Below are 15497 nucleotides of genomic sequence, written 5' to 3'. Positions count from 1 at the left end.
AAGAAAAATTATGATTATTGTGATTATGATTCTATTCACCCATTTATCTTCTCAGGGTATTCTCTTTCAATATCCATGTATTCATACATATATTCTGTCTATATGAGCATGTTACAGGGCAGAATCATCCATCCATCCATTTTCAAACCCGCTGAATCCGAACACAGGGTCACGGGGGGTCTGCTGGAACCAATCCCAGCCAACACTGGGCACAAAGTAGGAACCAATCCCGGGCAGGGTGCCAACCCACCGCACAGTGCAGAATCAACAGGGACCTAAATGTATTTTCATCACAAAAGAACATAGACATATAGAACTAGTGCTTGGCAGAAAACTAAAATCCCTATATATACAAAACCTTGAAATAGTTTGGTGAGTCTTATGAAGCAGCATCAGAGTTTAAAGTTACAAGCAAGGGCCGTACATCGTCTTTGTTTCAGTAGATATTCTCAAAAATGGATCAGCATCCCACCTTGGGTCAAAGTCTGGTAAATACCTACTGCTACCATGACAGGCTCTTTAGCCTGGGTGTAACTCTAAAGTAGAGCAATCTAATCAACTACAGTGTTGCAAAGGGGAAGCTCAAGTGTGACCTGTACACATGATTCAAACTGTAGCCAATGTGTTTTAATTTAATTCTGGAACCCACATAAGAAAAAATAGTCAAAAGTAAGTTGTGAACTAGAAACACGAGTTAAAAGCAAGCTATGCCTAGAAATGCAATGAAAAAATATTACATTTAAATCTTTTCTATCTAATGTTTTCTGCACGGTAATGGCATAAATTTGTTTTAATCCACTAGGATGTGTGCGTGTGGAATGGTCATGCTGCCTAGAAATATCCAGAAATGCAAAAGTGCTAGAGAAATGTTTCACATTATAACAAATATAACAAATTGAATATCGACTTTACTTACACAGATGACGGTGCCTAATAATAACACTTTTGCATCCCTGCACAAATGATAAAGTCAGCAGTGTCACCTTAAAACTTAACTAAAAAGTTGTGCCTGAACTTTTCATAACACAACGGAACATCTATACTAAACACAACAGGCACTGTTTGGTAGTGATGAACTGTAAGGCCCAACTTTCCTCAACTGTCTCTCCTTTACTCAGTAATGTAAATTCTTTACAGTAACATATATATTTTACATTTCAGCATGGGTATACATTAAGAATTAGATAAGGCATCAAGCTATAACTACATCTTACCCAGCAATGTTTCAAGTTTCCCCAAATTGCACCCAGTTCCTATACTGTTTGAAAATTCTAGAACACGAAAGACACCAACTTTGATGGACTGTCTGCTTCAGGAAAGAATACTGCACATAAAGGCGAGTCAGATTACAATTTAATCACAATTTTGCAATTTACCATACAGGCTATTGCTTTCCCAACATGTTACATTCCACATCCCAAGAGCCAGTTCTCTTTTTAAGGTCTAGGACTTTAGGACCTGTCCCTTCTAAGCCTGTAAACTTGTTTGCTATCACACCTTACTAGACTCTTTGCTGTGCTACTTGTGACGATGTGGGTTCTGGCTCCACACTCCCATCTGATTTTGGGAACCCTTGAACCCAACACCGTCGATAATGTTACCGAGTGAGCTAGTCAATGGAGGCAAATAAATAATTGAGCAAGGGGTGGTATACAAAAAGTGCAATAGTGCTTTTATTAAAAGCAGTCAACAAAACAAAAAGTGTTCAAATAAATAGTGCAGTTCTTCAATAAATAAATAATCCATAAAACGAACACGTGGAGGTTAAAAAATCAATAAATAGAAAAAAAACACATCCTTAAAAATCGAAGGTTAAAATCTTCTCTTGGAAGCAGTTTTAAAACACTAACAAACAAATCCGGTGCTCTTCTGTTAGCGTCTCACCTGCTAATCCCGTTTGGGCATCGCAGCAGGCAAGACGCTCTCTGCAGCTGCCCTCCTGAAACACACGCACGAGACTGGAGACCTCCCGATCCCTGGCTTCGGTATGGCACTCATCCCAGTCCCGGAGAACTTGGTTTCCCACAACGCCAGGTCGCCACGCTGGGGATTCCCACCACCAAGTCTCCCGACTTCCGCTGCCTTTCAATGGCCTTCATGCGGCCAGTCGCCTTCCCTGGTCACTCCCGCTACCTGATCGCCAGCGGAGCGACATCAACACCAACACGGGTGTCGGCCTAACACCCAGCTTCCATGCAGCTGTCCACGAAGCGCCGATCGCGGCCACCACACTCACGCACCGCCTGCTTCCTCTCCTGCTCCCGGTAACCTCCGTCCTCTCCTTTCCTTTCACTCTCCGATCGTTTCTTTTTTTCCTCTAAAACCGACTCGCGCTTCTTTTTAAAATGACGAGGGCCACAGCAGCTGCAGCATTAGCCGCGGGACAATCATGAATGTGGGCAGTTCCTCACCTGTGCACTAGGTGAGAAACGCCCACACCCTACGGATCGCCCGCGCTCACTATGGCCCAACGTCCCCTCACTAAGCCGCGATCATTTATTTAAAACGAATGGCCTTTGCACAATGAGCTGTGGACCCGCTACACCACACTACTTCACAGGGCTTCAGAATTATTTTATTATTAAATGAATTTCTCAGCTCTGAGTAAACAACTTGCAATAGACCCACTGCTTCTTGGCACTGAAGTACCAGTTGAGGTGGGCAAACCATATGGTTTCACAAGCAGTATTCTGGGCATTGTCCTTTGGGCGAATACTGTACACAGGGATGAGTCAGGACACACTATAGGGATTAGAACCCTCAAAAGACGTGAGAGCCCCTAGAAATTTCTTAGGAAAAGCTGGAAGAGTTGTTGAGGGATATGATTCCCTGGTTTATCTGACTTTGCATGTTACTATTACAACTCTCACAAGGAAACACGTAAAGAAAGCATATAATTGAGCAACTGATTAAATTGCTGACCAGAATTGAAATTCTCACTAGTTTAGGTAAAAATGTTAAACAATTACTGAATAAAAATCAAAATGTGCAGGTTAGGAAAATCTGTTATGTACTGACACAATAATGTGCTACTTCAAATGGTATAATTTTTAACAGAAACCTGCTTTATTTGAGAAAGGCATTTAAGAATTTCTGGTCAAAAATAATACATTTTCTGTGCATTAAACAATATTCCAATGAATAAATGTGCTGGATTGCATTAGATTACTTACCCATTTCTAAGATATCTTCAGGGTTGAGATTGCAGTTGTCACCACAACAAAAGCAATGTACCTTCATGGCTAGCGATGCAGACAATTTACTTTCTGAGACCTTCTTTACATAAAAGTGATTTGGGTCGACAACATGGATAATAACCACCCACTCCTGGGAAACTAAAACAGTAAATGCATCAGGATTACATGAAAATATCAGTGAGAGCAATGTCTATGTTAACATGGTAAAAATATACTTTATTGATAGGGCAAAGAAGAGCAGGACAGCAGCAAGTCATTTTGCAAAGGCGGAATGTACAACTTTTAAAGACTAAAAAATCCACTTTATAACAATTTACAAAAAAAAAAAAAAATAGTGATCAGTATTTCAATTACTTTTACATAATTAAGTAGGTTTCAGCTTTCTCTTAACTACACTTTTTACTAAACGGTTTGTTTAAATAAAATACTACAATATAGTTCATTCAAAAAAAATATTTAAACCTGAACATTACTCCAGGATAATACTAAAAAATATCTTTCTAGAAATAAGCATAATAAAATAACACTGCTATTAAAAAGTGATTCAAATAAACTGTTTTCATGAAGAAAGGATGTTACAGAAATGAGAATGACTTTTCCCTTCATTTGACATTAGATTGATTCTTTGATATCCAAAAAAACACACAACCTTGCTTTATTGGCTATTATATGCTATGAAGCGTAAACAGAGGAACATGTACATGTCCTACATTAAATCATCTGTTTACATGATTTGCTTTAATAAACATACTATATAAATAATAAACAGACCATTTTAATGCAGTATTTTAAGTGTAGAGTTACAGAAATATACATATAGCAGTCTTGGTAAAAACAGACTCCTAACAGTACTAATATCTTCAATCTACTCAAGCTTCCATGAAACTTCATAGTCTGCAAGCACCAAGCAAAAATAAAAGAACTGATAACATGACTTCTTTTTAGTCTCAAGTTTAGATTTATCAGTCCCACTTCCACAAAGTGTGATTTAGACCTATCAATTACAACAAAGCATTGATTCTGTGCAGGTTGTTGCATTCACTGTATTGTTAAAAGCTTCCAACTGCACAACAGAGATGTTGATACAGTTTATAAACCTAGCAATTTTGTGATATATAATGCATTTTTTGGTTGCTAAGAAATTTCCATAAGTATATGGTAGTTGATGTATTACTACTAAGATCAGGGTTACAAAAATGCTTAGAAATCTCTCTAAGTTTGAATATATATAGATGTTAGGGCCTTTTTGTAACCGTAAAAGGGTACATTTGTAACTTTAGTAGGGAACTTCTGTAACTCGGCATAGGGAAATTTTGTGAGTTTCAGGAAACTTTTGTAACATGCCAAAAAAAGGGCATTTTGTGTGACATTTAATGTTTAGCTGTACAGGTTTGATGACAGCCCCCCTCCTAACACTCCTATACATTTATTTTAAGCCCGTTGTCCCCACAGTAGGCTGCAGCTCCCAATGCCATCATACTGGACAAAGATGTCTCATATAATCAATGGACTGCTGCCATTAATAAACCTTAAGGATGAATTCACCCAGTACAGCATTAGATTAAAGCACTCTGATAACTGGCAATACGTATTTTGATTTATTTTTTTTATCCTACTCTTAGTATTTCTATTTGATGTATTCTGTATGCCTGTACAGTAATCTATTTGATGATTGTTCATTTAAAGTTTGAATACTTTTGTTTGTTTTTTTTTTGCTCACATTAGTCATTTAGGTCTGTTGTGTAGTTGTACTCAGTCCTGTATTGTTGCTCCATGTTTATTCAGAAGTAGATCATAAATTTTTATCTTTTTTGTTGTATTATAAGCCATAGTGACTGTAGATTAAATGACAGAACTGCACAGGGTTGCCCAGCTGACACTGGACTGCAAGAACCAATCCCCCTTTGAGAGTGGAAGCAGGAATGATGAGGGCCTCACTACCAACTGAGAACTTTTACATGTTACTGTACTTAATAGAAGCTCAGCAGGCCACAGCCTTCCCAGTCAACGTGATTTTGTTTTAGAAAAAATCAATCAGAAGACAGAAACGCTAGAAAAATATCACAGACCACTAACCAAATACTACTGTTGTGGTCCAGAATTCCGACTTTGACCCTTTATTCCTGAAAGTTTGCAGTTATTTGATTTGCAGGTCTGTCTCTGTCACGTTTTCATGTCACCATATGTCTGTTTGGCTTTTTGTACCACACTGCTGTGACATGCCGGTCATTTTAAATGTCCCTTCAAGCTGGAACAGCAGGTGTCATCTGGCTGTCCTGTCTGTGACTGCTGAATGGACAAGTTCTGGTGCTTTTGATGCTGAGTGGGAGGGAATAATCAGGACACAAATAATTTAAGTATTCGATAAAGCATATACACTAATAATGATTCATAATGCATTAGATAAAATGCTGAATTTTTCTTGATTTTAAATTGAGACGTGTCTTTTGATATGATTTACACATGAAGTGATGACACTCCCAGACCATACAACACAAAGATTTTTTTTAAAACAGGAAAGTATTTGCTATTTTCTAATTCCAGATTTTGTGATGAACTTGTTCTGCGTCCTGTGTAAATGTTTTTAAAGCGGCTCCACTGCTCTTTACTCTCCGTCTTCACACCTAAAAGCTTATTCCAGTTTATTCCTTTCATGCTCTGCCACATCTGTTTCTCCTCGCTCTTCCAAAACACTGAGAATTGAATGATATGCTGGTCACCTGACCCCAGTGGTCCAATCACATGCACACCCTCAATTTTATCTGATTATTACAAACTGCGGACAGGCTCCCCCCTCACTGATGGCTTATTAAAATGTCACTGATTATATTAGTTAGTTAGCTCATATTAGTAAATTTAAAGTGCTATCTGCATTTAGGGTCTATAACACACTCCTAAAATAAGGCCTCATCTCTGAATGCTTTCCAGACAAATCCAGAAGACCTCACTAAGGTGGGCTCATCGTCCAAATGAAGAGGCCTTCAGTTTAAATTCTGTCTGAGAAAATGAGTAACAACCCCACCACCCCCTTCAGGTCTGTCTGCCCCTCCATGTCCTGCTCATCCCATCAGGTTTCTGTTATTGCTGTAATATCATAATTATGCTTAGCTACATAATATTACAATTGATTTATTTTACTCTCATTATTGATAGCATTTAGGTAAAAATTTTTAATGTGCTGCTTATTTGAGTTTTGCACTTTAACCTTGGGTTACAATTTACGTTACTATGCATTCTTATTTCACTGCTGATCATGTTAGATAATTTAAATACAATATGACACCATAAACCTTCTGAAATACAACAAGCAGATCTGCATGTGCGATACAATCATTTAGACTCAAGTCAAGACTACACAGTAAACACACTCTATAAACAGAAATGATAGGAAAATAATTTACATTAATGTTATATTTTAAAATAATTTTACTATATAAACAACATATAGCATTACTTAAATAATATAGTTTTTTTGGATAGAATGACAATTGCATCTTAGCAAGACCTTTAACATTTAATAATAAAAATAGCAAACACAAAGGCCTGATATTGAGGCCTTCTAATATGGCAATCATGATGGAGAGAATTTCTCAAAGCCTAAACTTTTATAAACATGAAACAAATGGCTTTAGTAGAGACAGTATGGTGATTATAATAAAATGATTTTAATTCTTAGAATGTTAATGTGGAGAATAAACTGTAGAGTAATAAATGGCTTTATTTCAACTTGCAGTAATAGGTGTGTAGTGAGAAGTCAAGCAAAGTGACCCCTTTTATTGGCTGAGTAGATTACAATATGCAAGGCTTTGGAGGCAACTCAGACCCCTTCTTTAGGTAACATATGTATGTGTGATATGATAATGTATGTGTGATATGTATTGATAATATCTGCATTGATAATATCTGCCTGAAGAAGGGGCTTGAGATGCCCTTGCATATTGAAATCTGCTCAGTTAGCCAATGAAAGGGGTCATTTTGCTTGACTTCTCAGCCCATTCATAATGGCTAACACGATACAACACTCTAGTACTACAGTATTAGGTGTGCAAAAGAAATAAAGCTGTCATTGTCTCCATATCTTTGTATATTTTTCACAACATTATGGAATTTTGCTTTCACATCATGTGACACAGGGTGGCATGTTAGCATAGTTGTAGCACTGCTGCCTCGCAATAAGGTGACCAGGATTGCCATTTGCATCTTCTCCCCTTGTTTGTGTGGGTGTCCTCCACTTGCTTCAGTTTCCTCCCACTGTGCAAAGACAGGCAAGTTAGGTGAACTGGTGATGCTAAACTGGGCCTTGTGTGTGTCTGTGTTTGCCCAGCGATGGACTGGCATGCTGCCCAGGGCTTGTTCCTCCATTGTGTCCTATGCTAGCTGAGATAGGCTCCAGCTCTATGAGAGACCCTGGTCTGGATTAACCAAGTCACAAAATGACAGGTCATCATGTGGCACAGCTGTGTAGATTATATTAATCAGAAACTTTGATCTTGTCCAATGTGTGATTTCATTTGTTGATCAGTTGGGCAGCATGGTACTTGCTGGGTAGTCTCACTGCTTTACAGATCCAGCAACCTGAGTTTTACTACCACACCTAACTGTTGTACATGTGAATTTAGGAGTTCTCCCTTTGCGGAAAATTTGACCTCCTGTTACAAAAATAAAGACAGGTTAAGTTGATTTATGATTCATAATTGGCCCCATGTATGTGAATGAGTGGGTAACGTGTTAAGACTGTCACCTTAATATTAATAATAGTATATTTTATTTATATAGAGCCTTTCCCATGCTCATGGCACTTGTCCAGGATTTGGCTATGTCAGTTGTCTGAGAGTATCAGTAAGTTACCAATAAATAAACAAATACATCATAGTATTCGTAAAAGTAATGGAAAGATTAAAACACACTTTTGGGGAAAAAAAAAGAATTAAAAAAGATCTTTACATTACAAACACTTGAAATTATAATATACAGTAGATGTTATTGCCCAATAATTTCTGCACTGTAAACCCACATTCAGTTTATAAAAGCTGTATATAGCGCCTTTCATAGCGATTACAAATTGTGTTACAAAGCACTTAACATAATACAGATACGGAACAGAAAGTATTCAGACCCCCTTCAATTTTTCACTCTTTGTTATATTGCAGCCATTTGCTAAAATCATTTAATTTTTTTCCTCATTAATGTACACACAGCACCCCATATTGACAGAAAAAAAAAGAATTTTTGAAATTGTTGCAGGTTTATTAAAAAAGAAAAACTGAAATATCACATGGTTTTAAGTATTCAGACCCTTTGCTCAGAATTTAGCAGAAGCACCCTTTTGAGCTAATACAGCCATGCTTCACTGTGGGGACTGTATTGGACAAGTGATGAGCAGTGCCTGGTTGTCTCCACACATACCGCTTAGAATTAAGGCCAAAAAGTTCTATCTTGGTCTCATCATACCAGAGAATCTTATTTCTCATCATCTCGGAGTCAAAGCGAAGGACGGGGTTGAACGGCGCTCGTTCAGTACGCACTGCCCGCTTATGTGCCCACCCCCAACTCTCTACCTGAGTCGCTTTCGTCTGTGTACAGTCCACACGCACTTGTGAGTCACGTTGACTGTTAATTTTCCAAACACCGCCTCAGTCGGTTTCCACGTTGAATTATCATTGTTCTTTGCGGTTCCGGCTGCTTTTTTATATATAATCCACCAAGTCACACGAACAGGGGGTTACAACGGGTAGGGACTTAATCAGTGCTAGCGTATGACCCGCACGTACTGGGAATTTCTCGTTCGTGGGGAATAATTGCAAGCCACAGTCTCCATCACGAATTGGGATCAACGACTTACGCACGGCTCGCCGCGCCGGGTAGACACACGTTGATCCATTCAGTGTAGCGCGCGTGCAGTACCGGACATAACAAGTGCATCACAGACCTGTTAATGCTCAATCTCACGTGGCTGAAAGCCACTTGTGCGTCTAAGAATTTGGACGCCGACCACTGTTGGGTCGTGTAACTATTTGGCAGGTGGGAGTCTCGTTCGTTTTCAGAAATAACCAGCCAAATTGCTCCACCAACTAAGAACTGCCATGCACCACCACCCACAGAATCGAGGAAGAGCTATCAATCTGTCAATCCTCTCCGTGTTCGGGCCGGGTGAGGTTTCCTGTGTTGAGTCAAATGATGCGAAAGGCTTCACACCTGGTGGTGCCCTTCCGTCAATTCCTTTAAGTTTCAGCTTTGTAACCATACACCTCCCTGAACCCAAAGACTTTGGTTACCCGGTAGGCTGCCCTGTTTCGGGGCCTGCATTGGTGAAGCAGGTTAGACGGTAATGAAACAGAGGCACAGGGCTTATTGGTTTTTAAAGACTGCTTCCTTCTTCGGGTTTTAACCAATGCTCGGAACGAACCAACACACAATCGGCCGTGTGGCCCGGAGGGTGGAACGGGAGGAGAGGAGAAGGACATCCACTCCGCTCCCTCCGTCATGCTAGTCTGTTGATTTCTCATTCAGTATGCACCGCTTGCTCATGTGGCCACCTTCAACTCGTTACTCGAGTCGTTGTCGTCTTTGTACAGTCCAGATACACCTGTGACTCACGTAGACTTGTCATTGCTCTGTGCGGTTTTGGCTGCCTTTCTATATATAATCCACCAGGACACCCGACCACGGTAGTAGCGAGGTGGGAGGGGGGTGTGTACAAAGTGCAGGAGCATCTAAGAAGACACATGTTTGTCGCGGATGCGAATTGCAGTATGTAGCGTGTAAAACAGTTTGCCAGGGTGCACGCGGCCGTGCGTCGTAACCGAAAACTCGTTTTTTAAAGACTGCTTACTTTACTTATTGTGTTTTAATCTCAGTTGTAAAGGAATGTTTTAAGGATCCCATGGGATACCCCTCGCAAACCGTTTTACACGCTGCATATGGTGATTCATCTTCGCGAGAAACATGCCTCTATTAACAGTCAGCGTGGGTCGGAGCTGCATGTTGCCTCTACGACAGACGAATATAAACGACATTTTTTCTGTGTCGTCGCGTCTGAGTTGGTGGGCGTGGCTCTGCGAGTTGTCGTCGTATCCAATCGTCTTGGAGTTGGTGGGCGTGGCTCCTTCCTGCGTGAGCCATAGGTGTCTAACTTGTCGGCGGCTTAGTGAATCCACGCCCCTTCCAGCGTGCTTTCCATGGTCGTCTTGCCTTAGTGAATTTTATATATATATATATATATATATATATATAAATAGATATACAGTATAAAAAATTAAATGAAATGTGAAAACATTATTTTAGCAATTTAAACTTCTACACGATCATTGAAACTAGCATAGTAGAGTCATCCATCACAGTTTGGCACCAGCGTACAAGTATGCTACATTTGCGTATTCTGACGACTGATTTTGTAACTACGCGAACAGCGTACAGGAGTGTAGCAAAGTGTTTGAGTACTGATATGGTAAGACGTGTTGCTGATATATCCACGCCATTCTAACCTACTCATATTGCACAACTATGTAATATTTGTGGTTAAAGTTTTGATGAGCAAGGTAACAATGTTTTATTAACAAAAGTTAAACTATCAATAAATGAAAAGACCTTAATTTAACTGACGTATGCTCAACAAATAACCACGGATGATTTTTACCTTTCAGATCGCTTCAAATAGGAAGAGAGTACACCATGAAGAGTTCCTCAATTATGGGTTCACACAAATAGAAGACAAGGGAATAATAAAACCACAGTGGGTTGTATGTTTCAAAGTACACACTGCAGAATCTTTCAAAAAGAGTCAATTAAAGAAGCACTTAGATAATTTACATTCACATCTATCTTCAAAGCCCCACGAATATTTTGTAATTTTAGAAAAGTCTGCCAAAAGACAAAGACTAGACAGCAAGTTGAGAGGCACATTCAATCAACGTTCAGCAGCAAAGGCTAGTTTTGAAGAAGCCAGGTTGATTGCTCGAAACATACAATTGGTCAGGAATTCATTAAACCAGCAGCTTTGAAAATGGTAGAGATCATGTGTGGTCAGAAAGAGGCCGTGAAACTGAATTCAATGCCCTTCTCTGCAAAAGTAGTAAAAGAAAGAATTTCTATTTTAGCAAGAAATGTGAGGGAACAAGTTATTTCTTCAATAAAAGAGAGTAAATATTTTGCTATTCAGCTTGATGAAACTACAGATGTCAGTAACAATGCACAGCTAATGGTATATATTTGCTGCAAAGGAACACATGCAAGTGAAGAAGAATTTTTGTTTTGTTCCCCCCTTGAATTGAGATCGCGTGGTACTGATGTCATTAATAAGGTGAATGAATATTTTAATACTCCAAGCATTAATCTGAAGTAGAAAGACTGCATTGCAGTGACTGTTGATGGAGCTCCACCTATGTTGGGTAATCTTAATGGTTTTTCGGCTTTGGCAAAAAGTAATAATCCAAAAATTGAGATTACTCACTGTATGATCCGTCGCCAAGCACTTCTTGTTAAGCATTTGGAACATGTAAAGGAAATCGTCATACACGACGTTATTAAGGTCGTTAATTTTGTCAAACAACATGCACTTAACACGCCTATTTCGTGAATTATGTGAAGATAGTGAGGCTGAATATACAGACCTACTCTACCAGACAGAAGTAAGATGGCATTCTCGTGGGAATGTTTTGAATCGAGTGTGGGCTTTGAAAACTGAACTTTAAATTTTCCGAACTGATCAAAAGCATATTCTTGCAGACAAGTTCACAAACACCTCGTGGGATGGACATCTTGTATATTTAACAGACGTTTTTGAGCATGTGAATGCACTGAACAAAGAACTACAGGGAAAAAATATCAACATCATTTCAGCCAGAGAAAAGATATCAGCGTTTGGATCAAAGCTTCTATATTGGAGACAGAAAATACAAGGGAACAAGATAGCTGCAAAGTTAGCTTTGTTTTTGGAAGATTCTGAAAATATTACTTATGATGACATCAAAGATACAGTTATAAGACATTTTACAAAACTCAGAGAGTGGTTCTCAAATTATTTTACTGATTTTGATTAAGTACTATCATTTGGGTTGTTGATCCCTTTAAATGTGAAATAGCTGAAATACCAGAAGAACCTGAATTTGAGAATAAAACCAGTCTGTCATCTTTTTGGATGACAACTGCTGCAAAAGCTTTCAATATCGCACATGAAGAGGCGGTCAAAATGTGGTTGCCTATCGCAACAACTCATCTTTGCGAACAAGGGTTTTCCACATTAATGAATATTAAAGCAAGCAAAGAAATCAGCTGAATTGTGAAAACGATATTCAAATCGCGCTTACCTCCAAAATTCCCAATTTTGACCTCTTTGTTTCAGAAATGAAACAATATAATTTCTCAAAATGTGTGTGAATTGCATTTTGTTCACTTCCTTGTTTTTTGTATTTTGTTACTTATGAAATATTTTGTTTATTTTCACTTTAGCAGAGAGTTTTTTATATTTAATTTATTTACATTATTTATCCTTTAATATTTCATATTGGTGCAATAAAATATTTGAATTTTGAACAGATTTAGATTTTTTCCCTTTCAAATCCCAGGGGTAATGTTAGAAAAACCAAATACATTTTGGGGCAACGGCTAAAAAAGTTTGCCAACCCCTGTTCTAGGAGGCGCTCCAACGGTAAATAGCAGCCCTGAAGCAGTCTTCTGAAGCACTATTCTCTGAAGAACCTTACCTGAAGTGCCAGTTAACAAAGCATTTAAAAGTTACAAAAGATCCCTGTACAGTGGTGTGAAAAACTATTTGCCCCCTTCCTGATTTCTTATTCTTTTGCATGTTTGTCACACAAAATGTTTCTGATCATCAAACACATTTAACCATTAGTCAAATAGTTTTTAGTTTTTAAATGATGGTTTTTATTATTTAGGGAGAAAAAAAATCCAAACCTACATGGCCCTGTGTGAAAAGTAATTGCCCCTTGTTAAAAAATAACCTAACTGTGGTGTATCACACCTGAGTTCAATTTCCGTAGCCACCCCCAGGCCTGATTACTGCCACACTTGTTTCAATCAAGAAATCACTTAAACAGGAGCTGCCTGGCACAGAGAAGTAGACCAGACAGGAAGTCCCATATCCAACTGCAGGTGAGAGATGCAAGTCCCAGATCTGCCAGTTTTGGACACCAGTTGTTGTGGGAGGATGATGTTAAACGTAGAGCTTAAGTCCACAAACAGCACTCTGACGTAACTCCCCTGGTTGCTCCAGGTGGGTCAGAGCACCATGAAAGGCTGTAGCCACAGCGTCATCCGTGGATCTCTTTGCTTTATAAGCAAATTGAAATGGGTCCAGGTCTACTGGCAGACCGTCAATGACATAACTCCGCACCAGTTTCTTAAAGCACTTCCTAATGACAGATGTGAGTGCCACTGAGCGGAAGTGATTCAGACTGTTCATGATGGATTTTTTCGGCAACGGAACAATGATTGAGGACGTAAGACAGGATGGGACAGTGGCCTGGTACAAGGAATGGTTGAAAATACTAGTGAAGATTCTGGCCAGTTGATCCATACACTCTTTCAGCACCTGTCCAGCCACCCTGTCGGGCTCTGGAGCCTTCCTAAGGTTTACCTTCCTCATCACCCACCTCACCTCACACCCTTCCACCGTTAGTGTGTTGCTGTTGTGAACAGGCGGCTGTGAAGGAACTGCTGTTGGTGTCGCCTCAAAACGGGCAAAGATGATATTCAGCTCCTCTGGCAGAGAAGTGTCTCCCTCAGCGGCATAATTATGTTGCTCCATCTGATATGTTATTGTAGTGAAATGAACTTTGTATTTGATGTGGCAGTTAAGATTTCAATCCATTACAGCAGAAGTTTCTAGCATGTGAGCAACAGAAGGTGTGAAAGCACCCTCTACTCTCCGTTGCAACATTTACTAAAATAGTTTAACAGAGGCTCTGGCTATACTGTGGCATCTGCAAAAAAATAAACAGTTGTGTAGTGATTCAAGCATGGGCTTTGCCTTTGGCAGTCTGGTCACTTTCTTTAAACACATTCTGTAAGGTTTAACTGCAGCTAGCGTTCGTTTAGCATGTGACAATCACTACAGGTTGAAAACAATCTATGTGGAGGAGGGGGAGGAAAAAAATGCATTAGATGTTCATGGGCACATGCAAGGATGTCAGGACATTAAGTCAAACATTAGATTATAACAATTTATACACGCTGAAATTTTGACTCTCATTTTAAAGCATAGTGACGGGGTGTCACAGTAACAACAAACTTAAAAAATGAAAACAAAACAACCAAATGATTAATTGACTAATTAATACCATAAAAACCAGAATTCGTTTTTTAAAGCTTTTATGTTAGGTTCTGCAGAAATCCTTTGAAAATGTAAACCTGCAGAGTAGTAAAAAACTAATGGAATGTGAAAACTGAAACTTCTTAAGTCCTCAGCAGATTCAGGTAAAATCGGTCACTCGGTAGTAATCCTGGACAGTCTATGTGAATTTCCCCTTGGGATTAATAAAGTATCTATCTATCTATCTATCTATCTATCTACTTGTAGGATTATGATTAAAAAATTAAGAATTACATTTAACTGTATGAAGAACTATGCCTAAAAAAATAAAAAGTTACCTTTTTTGGAAGAGTGAGAAGAAGAGAGATTCATTTTATTGAATGGTTTCATTTTTCGTCTGCATCTGAATACAGGGGAAATATCTGCAAAGAAAATAAAATGTTTCAAGTCTTGTCTGCTATTACTGTAAACATTAAAAAAATAATAGAACATATAGAAAACGGAGGTAAATACTGAATTATAAAAATGCAAGAAAACTACCCATACTTTTTGCTATGTATTTAATGCTTTCTTTATGAAAAGATACTTTTTAAAATTTTACTGATTAAAAAGAACACCACAAGCAAATTACAGGAATAGAAATAATTTAAATCATTTAACCTGTTATTTATTTATATAAAATATAAAGGGTATTTGAAAAATATGTTCAGATAGTTCTTTAAATAAAACGTAATTAAAAGAAGAATATATCACAAAGTATTGCAAGTTATTATTTTAAGTAGACAATATAATTTTTAAGAAGACTTAAAATGATCAAAATAATAGATTTTAAATATATTAAAAGATCAAAGTGTATTTCTGAACTAAACAATACATAAATATTATGGTTAAGATGAAACTGCATATATATGCACGTGTGTATATATATTTTATATATATATATATATATATATATATATATATATATATATATATATATATATATATATATATATATATATATATATATATACACACATACACTACAGGCC

The 15497-nt window shown here is 38.2% G+C and overlaps 1 protein-coding gene across 1 annotated transcript in view; it reads right to left on the bottom strand.

Annotated features, from left to right (window-relative positions):
• The window catches only part of rnf17 (ring finger protein 17), a 315372-nt gene that overhangs the window by 241928 nt on the left and 57947 nt on the right, over positions 1-15497 (bottom strand). The window contains exons 7-8 of the mRNA XM_039746236.1: positions 14805-14888; positions 3174-3335 (exon numbers count right to left, since the gene is read on the bottom strand). Of these exons, the coding sequence (XP_039602170.1) occupies positions 3174-3335; positions 14805-14888 (246 nt within the window). The remainder of the gene's footprint in view (positions 1-3173; positions 3336-14804; positions 14889-15497) is intronic.

The sequence above is a fragment of the Polypterus senegalus genome, chromosome 2 (assembly GCF_016835505.1).
Source record: "Polypterus senegalus isolate Bchr_013 chromosome 2, ASM1683550v1, whole genome shotgun sequence".
Taxonomy (NCBI): Eukaryota; Metazoa; Chordata; class Cladistia; order Polypteriformes; family Polypteridae; genus Polypterus; species Polypterus senegalus.
This window is presented reverse-complemented; position numbering and strand designations above follow the sequence as displayed.